This window comes from Mus caroli, unplaced genomic scaffold (assembly GCF_978045245.1).
Source record: "Mus caroli unplaced genomic scaffold, Mus_caroli_1 scaffold_6, whole genome shotgun sequence".
In the NCBI taxonomy this organism is placed as follows: Eukaryota; Metazoa; Chordata; class Mammalia; order Rodentia; family Muridae; genus Mus; species Mus caroli.
The window spans coordinates 8,518,387-8,539,039 of NW_028227261.1; the positions used below are offsets into that span (position 1 = coordinate 8,518,387).

A 20,653-nucleotide genomic window follows, 5' to 3' on the forward strand; every position below is an offset into this window, starting at 1 on the left:
ACAATTCCCAGCATTCCAGGAACTTACGTAGTTCCTGGGCAGAGGAGGCTTCCAGGTTAATTTTGAGAATTACAGATGCAAGCTCTCCACCTTGATTTCAGGAGGAAGAAGGGGAAGTTAGTACTGGGTGCTCTGAGGGACGCTCAGGCAAGGTCCTAAGTCTCGACATGGTGAGTACAGGGTCACTGCCCACATCGGGGAGGAGCAGGCGGATGAACCTGGGGGGCTGGTGTGGTGGGTTCTCCCCTGGACTGGGTGGTAAGCGGAGGCCAGATGTGGCCACCTGTGGGGTCTGTTTTAGTTCTAGTCATTCCCTGGACCCGGTAGTGGGCTCTGAATAACGTCACTATCCGGACTGCTTCTGCGCCAAGCATTTGGAGTAGGGACTTGTGTGCAGGATCATCCTTGGCAAGATGCCAAACTCGAAGAACCCTGGTTTCTCTCAGTATCTTCTACAACTTTTTTCCTTTAGCATTTAACGTTTAGTTGTAAGGTCCATTTGGAGTTCATTTTGTGGCGGTTGTAAAAGGTGCCTCACGTGTTGGGTAACACTACAATGTTAATCTGTGATGTAGAAGAATAGGATTTATGATGTAAAGGAATTGCAGTGCGTAGGAGAGGGTAAGTCACACCACATAGAATTTAGATAAGTGAGGATGCCGTCTAAAACACCCTACAGATGGGTACTATGCTAACCATGTCTGTTAGATAGGATGCTAGGATACACATTTTTGTTCACTAGGATTGTTTAGAAATATGGCTGAAGAGCAGAACAAAGGAGACAAACCAGATTTACAACCAGCTGCTAGGCCTTTCCCATTGATAAGTTATTTGTTCTCTGCTGCTCAAATGAGCCAGTTCAAGCCAGCTTGGATTATATTAAATGCCAGTTTATTGGGAAGCCGCTCTTGTTCACTGGCCCCAAGGACCGAGGTCAGGGAAGTTACTATGGTGAGAGAGGGAGGCAGGAAGGGGGAAGAGAAAGAGAAAGCAGGCAGGGGACAGAGAGAGAAGAGAAGAAAAAGAGAAAGAGTGAGAAGAGAGCAAGAGAGAGAGAGAGCGCGCACTCTTTTTTTTTTTTTAAAGATTTATTTATTTATTATATGTAAGTACACTGTAGCTGTCTTCAGACACTCCAGGAGAGGGCGCCAGATCTTGTTACGGATGGTTGTGAGCCACCATGTGGTTGCTGGGATTTGAACTCTGGACCTTCGGAAGAGCAGTCGGGTGCTCTTACCCACTGAGCCATCTCACCAGCCCGAGAGCGCGCACTCTTGAGAGAGAGAGATTGATTGATTGATTGATTGATTGATTAAGGAGACCAAAATATTTGGATTGTATGGAGAAGAGCCTCTGGGGAAAGGGCATCATAGCCCCTGGGCTGGGAAGTTCAGGGTTGGGGGCCAGGGTATGCGAGGTGAGAACTGAGGGATGCTGGGAGAACCTGGAGTCCAGGTCTGGATGTGAAAGCAAACGCCCTTGTCAAAGAACAGTCCTGTAACAAGCTGGTCAAGGTGGCATTATAGGGTTACAACCAATCCTAAGGTCTCTTGTGCCACAATGGTCCAACCTTTTTTTCTTCTTGAGAAAAGCATCGTTCTGCGACATGAGAAAGACTACACTGTTGTCATTTTTTTTTTTGCAAACTCTGCAGTGTCGAGGGCTGTTTTTTTTTTTTTTTTTTTTTTTTTTTTTTTTAATCAAGTAAGGCTTTCCATGTGACAGGGGCTGGGGGAGGGAGAGAGAGAGAGAAAGATTTTGAATTAGTCAGTGTGGAGAGGAGTTTTGAGTCAGAACAGCTGAGTTGACCAGCCAGCAAGAGTTCAGGAAAATCTAGGAAAGGCGAGCTTATTCAGCAGTAAATCTCTGAAGCTGGGATTGTCCAGAGACTAGAAACCTTCAGGACTAGGCTAGGTAAATAGGCTGAGTCAGTAAGCCTCAGAGAAGACAGTTACCTCAGGTGAATAAAATCATTTATACAGAGCTCCTTCTCTAAAGCAAGGATATATGCTTGGGAAAGGTGGTAATGGTCTGCAGCCAGGACCTGTGGGGAGAGGTTGTGTCAGATCCTGAGAACCCAACTCCTGCCACCAGGTGGGGCTGTGGTTATTAGTCCCAGGTCCACTGTTGGCTTGTTCAGTAATGTTCCTGATATATCCTGTGTTCCCTGTGACCAGCACGGATTTGATAGACTCCTCCTGAGTTTGTCCCATTGTATGATAGTTTCTGCTGACTTCATAGAAGTCTCCCATTTCTTTCCGTGTTTCCCCTGTAAGTAATATACAAGATGCTATTCTTCTTCTTCTTCTTTTTTTTTTTTTTTTTTGGCTGAGCCACCATGTGGTTGCTGGGATTTGAACTCAGGACCTTCGGAAGAGCAGTCGGTGCTCTTAACCACTGAGCCATCTCTCCAGCCCAAGATGCTATTCTTCTTAAGAAGCTTACTCCATGAGATACAGCTTGTGCAAGACCTTTATTGTAGGATATCTGATCATACTGTGAACCCTGAGTGTAACAAGATTAAATAAAATCAGCATGGGTCAAGAAGTGCCCCAAGCAACCAGCTGACAGGAAGAGAACCTAGGATTATTAAGTAAAAGTCACAGAGAGTAAGAGGGAATTGGGAGCAAAGACAGAGAGATGCACAGGAAGCAGCATTTAGGTACATTCAGTTTGGAGGATGTCATTTGAGAAGGTGTGGCAGAAAGAGATTCCTTCTGGGATTTCACATGAAGAGAAAGGTGTTCAGGTGCTTTCTCTGCCTCTCTGCGCTACCCAGCTTCCACCCAGCATCTGGCTCCTGACACTTTCTTGACCAAATTGAATGATTTAGAATTTGTTAAAAACACCAGACCTCTCCACTGCAGGGTTTTATCTTTTCTGCCTACACTTTTCCTACCTCATCTGCTGGGACTTTCCACTTAGGACCTTGTAACTAAAGGACTGCTGTATTAGCACGCTGGTGTCCTTAGTTCTGTGACAATCTTTGCTATGTATCTCCCATCTGCCTGTGTTTACACTTGCAGTCTGCAGTCCATGTTTAAAGAATTGATGGCATAACCTGGGGTCTGAATCTAAAAGACTTAAGGGATATACCATATGTGGAATGTAAAATTGCTTCTAGGCTGACTCCTCTTTGAGGACTCCCAGAGCCGAATATGTGGTGTTCATAAAGAGACTTTTCTTTTTTTTTTTTTTTTTTAAGATTTATTTATTATTTATTATATGTAATTACACTGTAGCTGTCTTCAGACACTCCAGAAGAGGGAGTCAGATCTCGTTACGGATGGTTGTGAGCCACCATGTGGTTGCTGGGATTTGAACTCTGGACCTTCAGAAGAGCAGTCGGGTGCTCTTACCTGCTGAGCCATCTCACCAGCCCAAGAGACTTTTCTTAATTAATGTTTATTATTGTATGGGGTGATTTCTCCTTGGGAAGGTATATTCATTCGAGGACACCTGCATCTTCAGCCTTTTCCAAAAATGTTTCTGAGACAAGCTGTGTTGACTCAGATCACCTTGAAATCTCAGTCTGTTGCTCCCCAGGGCAATGGCCTTGCTTTTCTCTTGATTAAACTTCCCAAATTCTTTAATTAAAAGGCTGTCCCACAACAGAGTTTTAAAATTACCCTTTTGAGTTATGTAAATAATTGTCCATTGCAGCAACAGGAGACGTATTTGCAGGTGCAGCATGGCTTCCGCTTTCAGACCAGAACAGGAGAAGAGTATAATGTGTAGACTGCAGGGTGAAGCAGGATAGGCAGTGTGTAGATCACAGACTAATATTTAAGGGAGTCAGCTGTAGGGAATCACTGTTATGAAGAAGAACCTGATTCAGGCAAGTGAGTGATTTTGTAATTTCCCAGTATGCATCAATTCATGTATTTGAATGAAATCAGACCAGATTGGTGGGTGTACAATTTGTGAAGGTTAGCTTGAGCTAGCTATTATATTTCCAGTCAGTGGTCTGTCCTGTGCAGATTGTGCATTGTGCAGTCCTCATTGGCATTGTTAGCTCAGAGATTGCAGACAGGGGCTGTTGGCTGTAGCCAGTACAGATCTCAGCAGCTCACATTGCATGCAGGGGCAAGGTCAAACAGTATTTTATTAATGCCATTCCCTCTACAAGGGAAGGGTCTGATCTTTTTCAAAGTCAGTATACCTATCTGGTTTTCATCTTTGTTTTTGTTTTTCAAGACAGGGTTTCTCTGTGTAGCTCTGGCTGTCCTGGAACTCACTCTGTAGACCAGGCAGGCTTCAAACTCAGATCTGCCTGCCTCTGCTTCCCAAGTGCTGGGATTTAGGGTGTCTGCCACCACCGCCTGGCCCTATTTGTTCTTCAATTATATTTATGTTTTTTGAAAGTCAATTGTTACTATTACAGTTTAAATTTCATTTTCTTTATGCATCACGGCTCTGATGTGGTACTGGTTTCTATTCTCCAGTGTTTCCCATTCAATATGAATTACATTTCTTTCTCTCAAGGGCTTGCATATTTCTCTATAGCAAGGCCTCATGTAGCCCAGCCTTGCTCATGCTGTGTTTCTCCAGTGTTTCCCATTCAATATGAATTACATTTCTTTCTCTCAAGGGCTTGCATATTTCTCTATAGCAAGGCCTCATGTAGCCCAGCCTTGCTCATGCTGTGTTTCTCCAGTGTTTCCCATTCAATATGAATTACATTTCTTTTTCTCAAGGGCTTTCATATTTCTCTATAGCAAGGCCTCATGTAGCCCAGCCTTGCTCATGCTGTGTTTCTCCAGTGTTTCCCATTCAATATGAATTACATTTCTTTCTCTCAAGGGCTTGCATATTTCTCTATAGCAAGGCCTCATGTAGCCCAGCCTTGCTCATGCTGTGTTTCTCCAGTGTTTCCCATTCAATATGAATTACATTTCTTTCTCTCAAGGGCTTGCATATTTCTCTATAGCAAGGCCTCATGTAGCCCAGCCTTGCTCATGCTGTGTTACTAAGACTTTCTTTGAACCTCTACTCCTGGCTGTACTTCCCTGGGCATGGAAGAAATTCCTGCAACTCCTTTCAGGCTGGGCCCTGACTGGTCAATGAGAAGGGAAAACACCACTGAGTGAGGGTCCTCCCTTCTCCCTGGACATTGTGGGAGATTAAAAACAACAAGAGACCTGTGTAAGAATTGAGTTTAGTGAGGAACATTGAAGCTGGTGTATTCACAGCACACAAATGGACTGGGGGGAAGGAAGGTGAGAGAGAGCTTTCCTGCTTTGATAGTAGTTGTCATTAGCAACGAGTAGTCAGGTAATCCATTTTAGATGATCACTACAAGTCCAAACTGGCCATTTTCACAGGCCAAGGCAATCAAGATTCTGGGCTAGGCACTGAAGTTATTTCTAGAAACCAAATTTCTGTTTAACCAAAAAAGACTGGAGAAACTGATGTAGCTCGACCTAATAGGAATGTAATTTTTCCTGTCTGAAAATGTACAACCTGAGAGGAAGGTGTGAGATGTTGTGGGTGTGCTCTAATTCACATGTCTAGTCCCTGAAGAATATGGGACCATAAGGCCCGTTTCAACATTTTAAAGTAACTTTTGAGACTAAATTAAATCATTCGGACCTTCTCATTCCTCCCTACTGTTAATTCTCAAACCCTGGGACAACTGACTGAGATGCCTAATTAATAAGTCAAAGCAGACCTTCCTTCCAGGTTCTCCCAGCATCTCTCAGTCCTTACCTATTGCTGGGTGGTCCTGACCTCTAGCCCACGGGTTTGCTGGCCCTTCTCCCAGCTGTCTTTCCTCATGTAATCCAACTGTTTTGACTCCCTGGTCATGTTTATTTACCATTTATCTGCCTGGCCTCTTGGTGTGGCTCTCCCTGCTACCTCTCGTCACATAACTCATAGTCAAGTTCAAGTTCATTCTGGGCTCTCCCAGATGTCCCTGTGTGCCTGTGCTCTCCTGTTTTATCTATAATCAATGTTCTACTGCCCCACACCTAGGAGCAGCCTTGTCCTTTTCTTTTTATTTCTTTTTGTCATTGACCTCCATTAATCCATCACTCCTTACAGTCAAACTCATGGCCACCTTCTGCTTTTTTAAAAAAAGATTTATTTGTTTATTTATTTATTTATTTGTTTATTTATTTATTTATTTATTTATTATATGTGTGTACATTGTAGCTGTCTTCAGACACTCCAGAAGAGGGCATCAGATTTTTGTTATGGAAGGTTGTGAGTTCAAATCCCATATGGTTGCTGGGATTTGAACTCAGGACCTTTGGAAGAGCCGTTGGTGCTCTTAACCACTGAGCCATCTCTCCAGCCCCCACCTTCTGCTTTAATTGCTGTTACTGTTTGACTTTCACTAAAGGTTGCCTGTGGCTCCCCAGTTATGCGGTAGAGTTGGCTACAGTGGGCGTTGTGTGTGCAGTGGAACGTGCACACTAATGACCCTGGGCTTTGAAAGAGGAACAGGAAGTGCTCTGGGAGACTGGAAAATTGTACTAAAATGCAGATTTCCCAGACCTGTCTGACCCTAGGGTGGAGGGGCAGAGCGGGAATGCCTTGTTTGTCTAAGTCCTTTGATGTCTGATTCCTCCAGTAGAGGAGCTGCTGCTGTCCTAAGGCCCAGCAGGGTTGTCCAAGCTAATGAGGGACTCTGGGCCAGCCTAGCAGTCAGGAGCACCAGGGGGGCGGGGGTAGTGAATATTCTTTCCAGGATTCTCCTCTCATGCAGCTGTAGAGAGCCGTGAGGGGGACCATAAGCCATTACATGGTGAATGTGGAGCCTACTGTCCCCAGGCCAGGAGTAGTTCTACTGAGCTATCAGAGTCTGATCTGCTGGGACTGAGGCCGGCTGTGGGTCAGGCTATGGTTCTGTTGGTCCATGTGGTGACCTGGGCAGAGGCCTTGGCCTTGGACCCTCCCTGAATGTGGATCCCCTGGAAGGAGGGAAACTGAAATAGATGTGAAATAAGGTTCAAAGGCATAGAAAGAGGACTTTAGTGTGAGTGTAGTGACACAGAATACATTGTTATCATTGCAAGGACCCTGGCCTACCAAGTATGATTTAATTGACAAGATAAAAGTGAAAATAAAACATGGAGCCGGGCGTGGTGGCGCACGCCTTTAATCCCAGCACTCGGGAGGCAGAGGCAGGTGGATTTCTGAGTTCGAGGCCAGCCTGGTCTACAAAGTGAGTTCCAGGACAGCCAGGGCTATACAGAGAAACCCTGTCAAGAAAAACCAAAAAAAAAAAAAAAAAAAAAAAAAAAAAAAAAACATGGTCCAGAGTTGGACAGTGCAGAGAATTGTGTAGTAGCATACAAAATAAACTTGGTAGCAGTAGGTTGTGATTTACCACAGATACCAGCTACACTTAATTAAAACCTTATTGCATTTTTATAGTTGATGTGAAATAGAACATGTTTAGTTTATGTATTCTGATCCATTTGGACACAGCCTCACCCACGGAGCCTCATTACCACAAACAACACAGTAAAACATGTTCTCCACACAGTCTCATGCTATCCAAGCTTGTGTGTGCCTGCAGTCTACTTCTTAGTTTTAAGAAGTATCGGAATTCTTATGCTCATTGTAGTAATATTCATGGTATCCTAAATTTTAAAATAACCTAAATGCTCATTCATTGAGGACATGCTGGGTACTTGGGGGGACATTTTGCAAATGAAATGAAGACAATAGCAATGGTTAAAAGACTTTACACTTCTAAAGACTGTCACCCCAAAGAGACCAGAATATAGTAGTGAATACCCAAGCCTGCACTTGCTTGACAACTCTACATTCAGTGAGCTGTGTAGAAGTTTTCCTCAGCAATGTGGCCTTTCTCCCATTTTCAGAGACCAACCTTCTGGCCCAGCATCAGCCTGGGTTGTTGGAATCTCCTTGGGATCTCCTTGACAACATCTCAACCAAATGTAAGCCACCACTGAAACCCTGATTTTCTACAAAGGATGGCCAGTTTAGAGTCTGCATTTTCCATTACTAGGAGTTCTCACTAAGGTCATCTTCATAGACTCTAGGAAGTCACCAGTGCTATAGGTATCTAGCTCAACTCCCCAGTACTCCCCTACTTTCAGCTGTTCCTCCCTGCACCGAACTTTCTTCACCTCTCAACTGATCCCTCCTACTTCTGTGCCCATTCACCCCCAGTCCACCCTCAGAATCTTTTCTATTTCTCCTTTTCAGAGAGATACACATTTCCCTCTATAGCTCTCCTCTTTCCCTGTCTTCTCTGGGTCTGTGGACTGTAGCTGACTTATCATTAACCTAATAGCTACTATCAATTTATAAGTGAATGTATGCCATATTCATACTTCTGGGTTTTAGTTAACCCACTTAATCCTGATTTTTTTTTCTAGTTACATCTATTTCTTGTAAATGTCTTAATGTCATTTTTTAAACAGCTGAGTAGTACTCCGTTGTGTAAACGTACCACATTTTCTTTACCCATTCTTCATTTGAGAGAAATCTAGCTCATTTCCAGTTTCTGTCCAGTGTGGTTAAAGCCACTATGAACATCTTGAGCAGGTGTCCTTCTGGTAGAATGGAGCATTTTTTGGGAATAATGCCCAAGCTGAGTCTTGAAGGAATTTCCAGTTTTCTGAGGAAACACAATATTGATTTCCATAGTGTCTGTATTAGTTTGCCCTCCCACAAACAATGTAAGAGTGGTCCCCTTGCTCCACATCCTAGCCGGCATGAGCTGTCACTTTTATTATTGTCATTAGCTATTCTGACATGTATTTTTAAAAAAACCTCAAAGTAGTTCCATTTGCATTTCTGTGATAGCTAGTAATGTTCAACATTTCCTTTTTGTTTGTTTGTTTGTTTTTGTTTTCTCGAGACAGAGTTTCTCTGTGTAGCCCTGGCTGTCCTGGAACTCACTCTGTAGACCAGACTGGCCTCGAACCCAGAAATCCACCTGCCTCTGCCTCCCAAGTGCTAGGATTAAAGGCGTACGCCTCCACCGCCCAGCCGTTATTCAACATTTTTAAGTGTTTCTAGGCCATGTGAGCTTCCTCTTTTGGGAATTCTGCTTAGCTCTGTACCCCAGTTTTAAATAGAATTGTTTGTTCTTTGACCATCAAGTTTCTTGAGTTCGTTATACATTTTGTATAGTAGGTCTCTGTCTGTGTAATATACACAGTTGGTAAACATCTTTTCCCATTCCTTAGGCTGCCTTGTCTCTTTGTCCAGTTCACTGTGCTTTTTGCCTTAGAGAAGCTTTTCAGATTCATGAGGTCCCATATATTAATTGTTGGTCTTAGATAGAGCCTGAGCCATTGGTATTCTGTTCAGAAGGTTGTCTCCTGTGCCAGCGCCTTCAGCGCTTTTCTTCACATTCTCTTCTAACAGTTTCAGTATGTCTGGTTTATTTTGGGGTCTTCCATCCCACTTGGTCTTGAGTTTATTTCAGGGTGATGAATATGAATTTATTTGCATTCTTCTTTATGTAGAGATACAGTATAACCAGCCCCATTCTTTGAAGGTACTGTCTTTGTTCTATTGTGTATTTGTGAATTCTGTAATCAAAAATCGGGTGTCCTGACATGGGTGGGGTTGTGTCTGGGTTTTCCATTTGATTCCATTGATGATCAACATTGTCTGACTTTATGCCAATACCATGCAGTTCTTTTGTTCAGGATTATTTTAGTAATCGTGGGTTTTGTTATTCCATATGAAGTGTTGGAATTCTTCTTTCCAGGTCTGTAAACAATTCTGTTGTAATTTTGATAGGGACTAATTTGGATCTGTAGATTGGTGTTTTGTAGGATGGCTGTTTTTACTGTGTTAATCCAACTGTTCCATGAGCGTGAGAGATTTTTTTTTTTTTTTACACTTCCTGATACATTCTTCAATTTCATTTTTCAAAGACTTGAAGTTTTTATCATACAAGTCTTTCTTTCTCTCTTTTTGAGGGGGGTGTACTATAGTATATTTGATATTATTTAAGGCTATTGTGAAGGCTGTTGTTTGCCTGATTTCTTTCTCACTCTCTTTGTCATGTTTATATAGGCAAGCTACTGTTGTTGTTGTTGTTGTTTTTTTAATGTTAATCTTTGATCCAGCCACTTTCCTAAAAGTGCTTATTAGCTGTAGGAATTTGATAGTGAATTTTCAGGGTTACTTATGTATACTACCATATCATCTGCCAGTTAGGATACTTGCGTTTTTCCTTTCCAAAGTATATGCCCTTGATCTCTTCCAGTTGCCTTATTGCTCTAGCTAGAACTTCAAGCACTGTATTCAATAGATAGGGTGAGATTAGACGACTTTGTCTTGTTCCCGAGTTTAGTGTAACTGTTTTGAGTTTTTCTCCATTTAATTTGATGTTGGCTGTAAATGTATTCAGAAGTTTAGGTATGTCCCTTATAGCTCTAATTTCTCCAAGACTTTTATCATGTATTGGTGCTGGATTTTGTGAAAGGCCTGTTTGAAATCTAATGAGATGATATTGTGATTGGTGTTTGTTGTTGTTTTTCTTGGTGTGTGAGTGTGTATGTGTGAGTTTATTTATATTGTGGATTATATTTACTCATTTTCGTATGTTGAACCATCTCTGCATCTTTGGGATGAGACCTACTCTAACAATGTAGGTGATCTTTTTGATCTGTTCTTTGATTCAGTTTACAAGTATTTTATTGAGTATTTTTGCTTCTATTTTCATGTGGGGAATTTGTCTTTATCCTTTTTTGTTCAATCTTCTTTTTTTAAAAGATTTATTTATTTTATGTATATGAGTACATGTACAGCTGGTTGTGAGCCTTCATATGGTTGTTGGGAATTGAATTTTTAGGACCTCTGCTTGCTCCGGTTGCTCTGGTCGCCCCACTTGCTCAGGTCAACTCTACTTGCTCAGTCCCTGCTTGCTCAGGCCTAAAGATTTATTCATTAAGTACACTGTAGCTATCTTCAGACGCATCAGGTGGTTGTGAGCCACCATGTGGTTGCTGGGATTTGAACTCAGGACCTTCGGAAGAGCAGTCAGTGTTCTTAACCACTGAGTCATCTCTCCAACCCCCTTCACTTTTTTTTTTTTTTTTTTTAAACAGTCAGTTGTAGAATTTCCCTGTTCAGTCTTTATCTGGAGGACCTTGTCTGTTGGTGAAGTGATATTGAATTCTCCCATTATCAGGGCAGATGGGGACGATCTGTACAGACGGTATGGGCAGGGGGAGAGGAGGCTGCTCACTAGGGGCAACCCTGCTGTTTGGTCTCAGGTCCGAGAGTGTGGGGAAGGTCTGGAGGCATCCTACCTGGTCCCACACTGAACTTCTTTTTTTTTTTTTTTTTGGTTTTTCGAGACAGGGTTTCTCTGTATAGCTCTGGCTGTCCTGGAACTCACTTTGTAGACCAGGCTGGCCTCGAACTCAGAAATCCGCCTGCCTCTGCCTCCCAAGTGCTGGGATTAAAGGCGTGCGCCACCACGCCCGGCTACTGAACTTCTTAATAATGATCTCAGGGATCTTTTATTTACTTCTTTCTTTCTTTAGGTTTTTGTTGTTAAACTGTTTAGGAATTTTCATTTATTGAATAAAAAGTATATATTCTGGGCAAGTCACTCAGAAAATATTCTTGGAGTTCACTTGACTTAAGGTACCAGCACACAACCCACATTGGGAGACCCTTAACCCCTTGCTACCTAAGATCCAGGGGATCTGACACCCTCTTCTCTGGTGCGTCACCTGCACACACATCAAAGACGTTCTCTGTAACACATGTAAACATGCGCATAAAAACAGAAAGAGGCTTGTTTTCGGAAGGGCTTATGACTCATAAAGCAGTTAGTGCACACACACGGTTTCTTTAACAGTCTGCTTTCTTGCATTTGGCTTTTAAAAGTTTGCGTTTCCTCACACTGGTGCAGACTTAAGTTTATTCATCCATCACAGGAAACAATATAGCACCCAAGTGACCCTAAATAGACCATTTTCTTTATCATAAGAGGAGATAACAGTTCAGTCATAACCAACCCCTGTCCACTCTCCCACAATTCCTCATCCCATTCCTCCTCTCCCCTGTATGCCCCCCCCCACACACACACACCAGGCCCTCCCATTCCCTGGGGCCTCAAATCTATGGAGGGTTAGGTGCTTCTCTGACTGAAGCCAGACCAGGCAGTCCTCTGCTGTATATGTGTTAGGGGCCTCAGCCCAGCTTTTGTATGCTGCCTGATTGGTGGCTCAGTGTCGGAGAGATCTCAGGGGTTTGTTGAAACTTCTGGTCTTCCTATGGGGCATGCCTCCTCCACATCTTCTTCCACCCTTCCCCTAATTCAACCACAGCGGTCCCCGACTTCAGTTCATTGGTTGGGTGTAAGGATCTGCATCTGTCTCAGTCAGCTGCTTGTTGGGCCTCTTGGAACACAGCCATGCCAGGCTCCTGTCTGTAAGCACACCATAGCATCAGTAATAATGTGGCCTTGGAGCCTCCCCTTGAGGTGGATCCCACTTTGGTCCAATCACTGGACTTCCTTTCCCTCATTCTCTTCTCCATATTTGTACCTGCGGTTCTTTTAGATAGGAACAATTCTGGGTCAGAGTTTTTGACTTGTGTGATAGCAACCCCACCCCTCCACTTGATGGGGTCTTTCCACAGGAGGCAGACTCTACAAGTTTCCTCTCCCCACTGTTGGGCATTTCCTCTAGGGTCCCTCCCTTTGAGTCCTGAGAGTCTTTCACTTACCAGGTCTATGGTACATTCTAGAGGGTCCCTTCCCTCCCAGTCCCCAGGTTCCATATTTCCATTCATTCTGCTGGCCCTCAGGGCTTTTCTCCCCCCACCCCCACACACCTGATCATGTTCCCCTTTTCCTCTCCCTCTTTCCTCTCCCACCCAGGTCCCTCCCTCCCTCTGCTCTCTGCTTTCTTCTCCCTCCTAAGTGGGATTGAAGCATTCTCACTTGGGCCCTTCTACGTGTTAACCTTCTTGAGTTCTGTGGATTGTATCCTGGGTATTCTGTACTTTTTTTTTTTTTTTTGGCTAATATCCACTTATTAGTGAGTACATAACATGCATGTCCTTTTGGGTCTTAGTTCCCTCACTCAGGATAATATTTTCTAGTTCCATCCATTTGCCTGAAAAAACTCATGATGTCCTCATTCTTTTTTTTTTTTTTTTCATTTTAAACAAGAAGTTTATTTAAACAACAAAACACTTGACTTGAAGGGAAAACTATCTAGGATCATTTTGTTCAGGAGTAATTTATCTGTACTTAAAGACAGATTGCCCTACATGTAACAGTTACATACAAAAAAAGTGTACTGGCTAGTTTTGTGTCAACCTGACACAGCTGAAGTCATCACAGAGAAAGGAGCTTGGCATTTTCTCAATTAGTGATCAAGGAGGAAAGGCCCCTTGTGGGTGGGACCATCTCTGGGCTGGTAGTCTGGGTTCTATAAGAGAGCAGGCTGAACAAGCCAGGGGAAGCAAGCCAGTAAGGAACATCCCTCCATGGCCTCTGCATCAGTTCCTGCTTCCTGACCTGCTTGAGTTCCAGTCTTGACTTCCTTGGTGATGAACAGCAGTATAGAAGTGTAAGCTGAATAAACCCTTTCCTCCCCAACTTGCTTCTTGGTCATGATGTTTGTGCAGGAATAGAAACCCTAAGACAAAAAAGTTATAAAATTGTCCTTTGTTTTACAATGCTAAATGAAAAACATTAAAATTCTCTAATGACAAAGGTATGCAAAGATTTGGTGTTGATGGGTTCTTTTGTTAAAACAATGAGAGCAAAATAACTTACTGGAATATAAAGATAAGAGCTGAATGAGCCGAGGCCAGCGTGGTTTACAAAGTGAGTTCCAGGACAGGCAGGGCTACACAGAGAAACCCTGTCTCAAAAAACAAAACAAAACAAAACAAAACAACAACTGAATGAGCGTGCCACTATGGAGAGGGGGGTGTCTTCACAGACCCAGTACTTTTCCCCAGACCATCTCCATCTGATGTCAACCAGAACAGAACATTGGCCATTTCGTTTAAAAAAGGAAAAGAAAGAGAGAGCACTATGCTTGTGTACATACACCAGTTACTTTATGTACAATAAAGAAATGGGGACAGGGAAATGAAAGAAGAGAGAAAACTGTAGCAGTTGGTATGTGGCGGGACCAACCTGCGGCTTTCTAAGTAAGAATGTATTCTTGGTCTATAACAAAATTCTGGAGTAAAGTAGCAGGCGCTCCCTTTTTAGTAGACACCTCCAGCCAGGCGTGGTGGCGCTGGCCTTTAATCCCAGCACTTGGGAGGCGAGGCAGAGGCAGGAGGATTTCTGAGTTCAAGTCCAGCGTGGTCTACAGAGTGAGTTCCAGGACAGCCAGGGCTGTCTCGGAAAAAAAAAAAAAAAAAAAAAAAATATATATATATATATATATATATGGTATGCTGTGAGCAAGAGCTATTCAGTACCAAGATGCTTTTCTAACCTGATGTTGATGTTTTTTTTTTTTAATTATTTTTAATTTTGTGTTTGTTTGTGAAGACAAAGTTTCTCTGTGTAGCCTTGCTGTCCTGAAAGTAGGTGTAGACCAGGTAGGCCTCAAACTTGGAGATCCATCTGCCTCTGGTTCCAGAGTACAGGGAGTAGTTGTGGGCCAACATGCCTGCCTTTTTGTTTTTATACTATTGGCTGATGACCCTGGTTTGTGGATTTTGGTACATGTCAAACATATGCTGTTGTCCTGAGCTTTACCCACACCTTGAATTTTGAATCATGCTTCTTCCGTTGCCCAGGGCTATGCTTCAGGCTTAGCTCCCACCAGCCTACGCTGGCTAGCTTTGCCAAGCCGCCATCAACTGCCCTGTCTTCTCTCTTTCTCCCTTCCACTTTAGCTCTGTAGAAGAAAACACTAGGCAGCTTTAGTAATTTAGAACTTGCAGGATAAAAAGCCGGGCGTGGTGGCGCACGCCTTTAATCCCAGCACTCGGGAGGCAGAGGCAGGCGGATTTCTGAGTTCGAGGCCAGCCTGGTCTACAAAGTGAGTTCCAGGACAGCCAGGGCTACACAGAGAAACCCTGTCTCGAAAAAAAAAAAAAAAAAAAAAAAAAAAAAGAACTTGCAGGATAACACAGATGCTAGATGCTGAGCGAAGAATCTCCCTAACCTTATCAGCTAGCCTGTTCCAGCCATCAACTAGTGGCGGAGGCCGCCGTTTCCAGCCACCCAAGATCTTACGTGGTTGTTGCATGCCTCCCGTTTCAAAGCCTGGCTAGTACACTCACCTTGCCCATCTTTATTTCTAGTTAGTAATTGTTCATACACTTTCTCTAATGTCTTCTCTCTCTCTCTCTCTCTCTCTCTCTCTGTGTCTGTTAATTGGCATTTCTCTTGCAAGGCTATATCCTACTCACAGGTTGCAGAAATGACAGAGATGAACCTTACTATTTAATTTCCTTCTAAAATCACTTGGAGATGCCATTACAACTTCTGTCCTAGGAACTAAGTAAGGGAAGCAACCAGAATTATATGAATATATTATAAGGGATGGATGTATCCGTTTACAGTGTTATTAGTATCACGCTTTCTCTTGTACACATGGATGGACTATTTTAGGATGCCGTGAGCTATGATGATGTGCGTGTGAACTTCACTCGGGAAGAATGGGTTTTGTTGGATCCTTCCCAGAAGAGTCTCTACAAAGATGTGATGCTGGAGACCTACAGGAACCTCAGTGCCATAGGTAAGACAGTGAATTTTCTTTCACTTTTTAAAATAAAGGGAGAACTCTTTTTTTTTTTTTTTTTTTTTTGGTTTTTCGAGACAGGGTTTCTCTGTATAGCCCTGGCTGTCCTGGAACTCACTTTGTAGACCAGGCTGGCCTTGAACTCAGAAATCCGCCTGCCTCAGCCTCCCGAGTGCTGGGATTAAAGGCGTGCGCCACCACGCCTGGCCGGGAGAACTCTTTTATATTGATGCTCTTCTGTAATTTCAATTGTGACTGAAGAAGAGTGAGATGAATAAATCAGGCATAGTTCTAAGGCTCACTGAAGCAGGAACTTAAATTATGCCATATTTCCAATAATAGATCCGACATTTTCTGGTATTATATTTTAGGCTACAATTGGCAAGACCGTCCTACTGAAGAACATTGTCAACGTTCTAGAAGACGTGGAAGGTAATTTACATGTACAAGCTGCTATGACTGTGCCTCTGAAGAAACTGCAATATGTCCCGGAAGTGTTGTTGTGGTTGTTTTGTTTTTGTTTTTTTGTTTTGTTTTGTCTATTTTGTTTTTTTTTCGAGACAGGGTTTCTCTGTGTAGCCCTGGCTGTCCTGGAACTCACTCTGTAGACCAGGCTGGCCTCCAACTCAGAGATCCACCTGCCTCTGCCTCCCGTGTGCTGGGATTAAAGGCGTGTGCCATCACTGCCCAGCATCCTGGAAGTTTTAAAGAACAGCAACAGTGTCAGAAAGCACTCCTTTAAGTGTATGGATGATTATTAAATTCTCATCAAACCATGCACCTCAAACATTTCCAGACATTTCCCAAAGAAGGAAAAAGTGCTTTAACAAATATCACTATTTGAATCATAGCACCGTAAGAACTATGATGTAGGAGTGCCAGTCTGTTTAGTCTCATACCACTTAGATATTGCAGAAGGTATACACATGAATAGGTGATATGTGTGTGTATATACACATATATATATACACACACATATATATATGTATATATACACATATACACATATATACATAATTATTATTATATATATGTTTGTGTGTGTGTCCAAAGCCTTCTAATATGCACATAACCCATAGTTAAGGTGGTGTTACTCATATACTTGTAGTAACATTAATAATTTAGTGACAAGGGCGGTTTATGAGAGTCAAGATGGTTGTTGTGGTGGAGATACCTCAATCCCTATACCACATATCCAAGAGAAACAAAAAGTCAACCTGTATGAATGCATTGTGAACACCTTTCATTTGTAATTCTTTTCATAGTTTTATCATATATGACAATGTATACAAGTCCTGTGAGAATAGTGATACTGAAAAAGGGATGTCTCTCTCTCTCTCCCAGAACAATTAGAAGATATGTAGTAGATCCCACGTTGAGTGGACTTTCTGAATGTGATAGACAAAATTACTCTTAATTGGTTTTCTGACTTCATTGAGAATACATCCACAGACTCACAATACAGAAAATCCCTATGAATAACTAGCAATAAGGAAATTCTTCTGTGTGCCCTGGTTCACTTTACCAATGTAGTATGACTCACACTATGGGAGAAGTTTTGAATGCATCAGTGTGGAAAAGCTCTGAGTTCTTCCAGCTCTCTTGTATGAAAAACCTCATGTAGGGGTGCTATAAATGGGAGCCATGTAATAAATGTTCTTACACTCACTGGTATCTCCAAAGACTCAAGAGATCCTATAATGTGGGGAGTAGCATGATTGTAAACAAAGTGATAAAACCTTAAAGTCTGATTCCTCCTTACAGTAGACTACACTGTGAAAAATAAGTCATAGAGATAAAAAAGTTTAATCATGTAATGAATGTGGTAAAGGTTTCTCATGTGCCAATTATCTCTGCAGGCATGAAAGAAGTCCCACTGGAGAGGAACCTTATGAATGTAATAAAAGTGATAAAGCCTTTGCATATCACCATTATCCTCAGTGGCATGAAAGAATTCATACTGGAGAGAAACCCTATGAAGTTATTCAGTATGGTGAAGACTTTGTATATCGCAGTAGTCTCCAAATATACAAAAGAATAGCTATTGGAGAGAAACCTTATGAATGTAATCAGTGTGGGAAAGCATTTACATATCACAGTCAACTTCGAAGACATAAAAGAACACATACCGGGGAGAAACCCTACAAATGCAATCAATGTGATAAAGCCTTTTCACAAAATGGTCATCTCATAATACATAAAAGAACACATACTGGAGAGAAACCCTATGAATGCAATCAATGTGGGAAAGCCTTTACAGATCAAAGTCAACTTCGAATACATAAACGAGCACATACTGGAGAGAAGCCCTACAAATGCAATCAATGTGATAAAGCCTTTTTGCAAAACATTAATCTCAGAATACATAAACGAGCACATACCGGGGAGAAACCCTACAAATGCAATCAATGTGATAAAGCCTTTGCGCAAAATGGTCATCTCATAATACATAAAAGAACACATACCGGAGAGAAACCCTATGAATGTAATCAGTGTGGGAAAGCCTTTACAGATCAAAGTCAACTTCGAATACATAGAAGAATACATACCGGAGAGAAGCCCTACAAATGCAACCAGTGTGATAAAGCCTTTGCACAGCATAGTAATCTCCGAATACATAAAAGGACACATACTGGAGAGAAACCCTATGAATGTAATCAATGTGATAAAGCGTTTTTACAAAACATTAATCTTAAGATACATAAAAGAGCACATACTGGCGAGAAAGCTTATGAATGTAGTCAGTGTGGAAAAGCCTTTGCACGTTACTATCATCTTCAATGTCATGAACGAATTCATACTGAAGAAAAACCTTACAAATGTAATCAATGTGATAAAGTCTTTTCTCAATCACATAGTCTCCAAATACACAAAAGGACACATACTGGAGAGAAACCTTATGTATGTAATCAATGTGGTAAAGCCTTTGCAGATAATAGTCACCTTCGAAGACATAAAAGAACGCATACTGGAGAGAAACCCTATGAATGTAATCAGTGTGGTTCAGCTTTTTCACAAAACAGCTATCTCAGAATACACAAAAGAACGCACACTGGAGAGAAACACTTTGAATAAGCAAAGCAATATGGTAAAGCCTTTGCATATAGTAGTAGCCTTAGAAATCATGAGAAAAATCAGCCTACAGAGAAACCCCACAAATTTAGTGAGTGTGGTAAAGTTTTGTTCTTCATTGTGTCTATACAAGAGGAAAATCTGCAGTGTGTGGTCAATCTGCTAAAGACTGCATATCCCAGTAGTCGTTGAGGTTCTGAAAGAACTACGGAAGGAAGTCTATGACTAGAAGGGGTTTGGTGTGATCTTTAGCCAACACACATTCAGTTACACAGCATTGTTTATTCTAGAGACAAAAGTGTAACAGTGTGTCAACAATCTCTTCAAGCATTGTGATGTCACTATTTTGGTTGCACTTTTTTTCCCCCACTCATTTTTGCATGTTGAACCATTTCTGCATCTCTGGGATGAAGCCAACTTGAACATCATATGTGATACTTTTGGCCTTTTCTTTTAATTTGCAAGTATCTTACTATTTTTACATCTGTGCTCATGTGGGAAATTGATCTATAATACTCTTTTTTTTTTTCCCCTTTGAGTCTTTGTGTGCTTTGGGTATCAGAGTAACTGTGGCTTCATATAATGAATTGGGTAATGTTCCCTTTTTCTATTTTTATAATTTTGTAAAGAATATTTTCCTCCTGAAGCGGCAAATCTAGATGCCAAGATTTTGGTGAAGTTATTGTTACCTCCGCTCCTGTGTGTACCAAACCTTCAGTTGCAGTGCCATCTATTTGTATTTCCAGCTTTTGTTTTTCATCATTTCTAGCAGTTGGCGAAAATACCTGTTTTCTGATCTCTCCTGAATTTGTTCACTTATCTACAGAAGTGACTCTGACCTTGATCACATGCAGGCTAGTGTTGTTTTTTAACAACAGGCATTAACTTGTTTAGTTGTTATGGGTGAGTTTCTTTGAGACTAACAGGGTAGGATTGAACTGAATTTGATTCTGGGCCGCAGAGGGTGTTTCTGAAGGCAAAGCTTTACCTTGCCTATCACTTTTGGATCTGCATTCATTAGTTCAGTGCTGACCTTTGCCACACCTTTTGCATACTCTAGAAGGCTGGGGCCTTCCTTTTGGAAAAAAAAAAATTCTTTCTTGGAATGCCTGGCCTACAATCCCTTGTCAGGCGTCCAGGCTTACCACAATGAGAGAACAGCTGGCATTTCGATGTTTCCTGAACTTTGGGAAATGACTTTTCCTATCAGAGTGGCATCATAAACTTGAGATCCAGTATCACCCATATTTCTAATCCGTTCCTCTGTTGGTGCTGAGCTTGCCTGTGAAGGTCTAATCAATGTTTTGCATTCTGAATTAGCATGTTCCAAAGCCAAATTTTACAATTAGCATTTTTCTGACTCCTAAATCTGATACTATTCCATTTACAGCTGAAGTAAATTTTTGCAAAACATCAGAGAAGGCTTCTTTTGGGCTGTGTATAATTTTAGTAAACGACTCACTCAAACCCCTTTCCTGAACCTTGAACCGCATCGCAAGCATTTAAAGCTGCCAAATAACATAGTGCCATGATGTGATTATCAAAATCAGGCTGCCTGTGTAACTCAGCCCAGTGACCTTCACCTCACAACTGGTCTTGGGAAATATCCATCCCCCTAGCCTGATTGCATTGTGCTGATTTTAAATTTTTATTTATTTATTTAATTTTTTTACATTTTAAAAATTTTATTTATGAGTGCACACCAGAAGAGGGCATCAGATCCCATTACAGATGGTTGTGAGCCACCATGTGGTTGCTGGGAATTGAACTCAGGATCTCTAGAAGAGCATCCAGTGCTCTTAACCACTGAGCCATCTCTCCAGTACCTGTCCCCCAAGCCCCCCAGCTTCCTCTTTTCACCACGTTTGCCAGGATGATCTATTCTCCTTGCAAAGGTACAA

At 42.0% G+C, this 20,653-nt stretch overlaps 1 protein-coding gene across 1 annotated transcript; it reads left to right on the plus strand.

Moving 5' to 3' along the window:
- Window positions 1–49: 49 nt before the first annotated feature.
- On the plus strand, window positions 50–18,916 carry LOC110293455 (uncharacterized). Its single transcript, XM_085838608.1, has 5 exons — window positions 50–170; window positions 7,836–7,913; window positions 15,551–15,677; window positions 16,052–16,112; window positions 17,540–18,916. Exons 1-5 carry the CDS (start codon window positions 168–170, stop codon window positions 18,753–18,755), a joined length of 1,485 nt encoding a protein of 494 aa, XP_085694734.1. The 5' UTR covers window positions 50–167; the 3' UTR covers window positions 18,756–18,916.
- Window positions 18,917–20,653: the final 1,737 nt, after the last annotated feature.

Coding starts and splice junctions, on each gene's coding strand:
- LOC110293455 (XM_085838608.1), top strand. Junction 15,678..16,051: donor CAGGAACCTCAGTGCCATAG/GTAAGACAGTGA, acceptor ATTATATTTTAG/GCTACAATTGGCAAGACCGT. Junction 16,113..17,539: donor CGTTCTAGAAGACGTGGAAG/GTAATTTACATG, acceptor TTATCTCTGCAG/GCATGAAAGAAGTCCCACTG.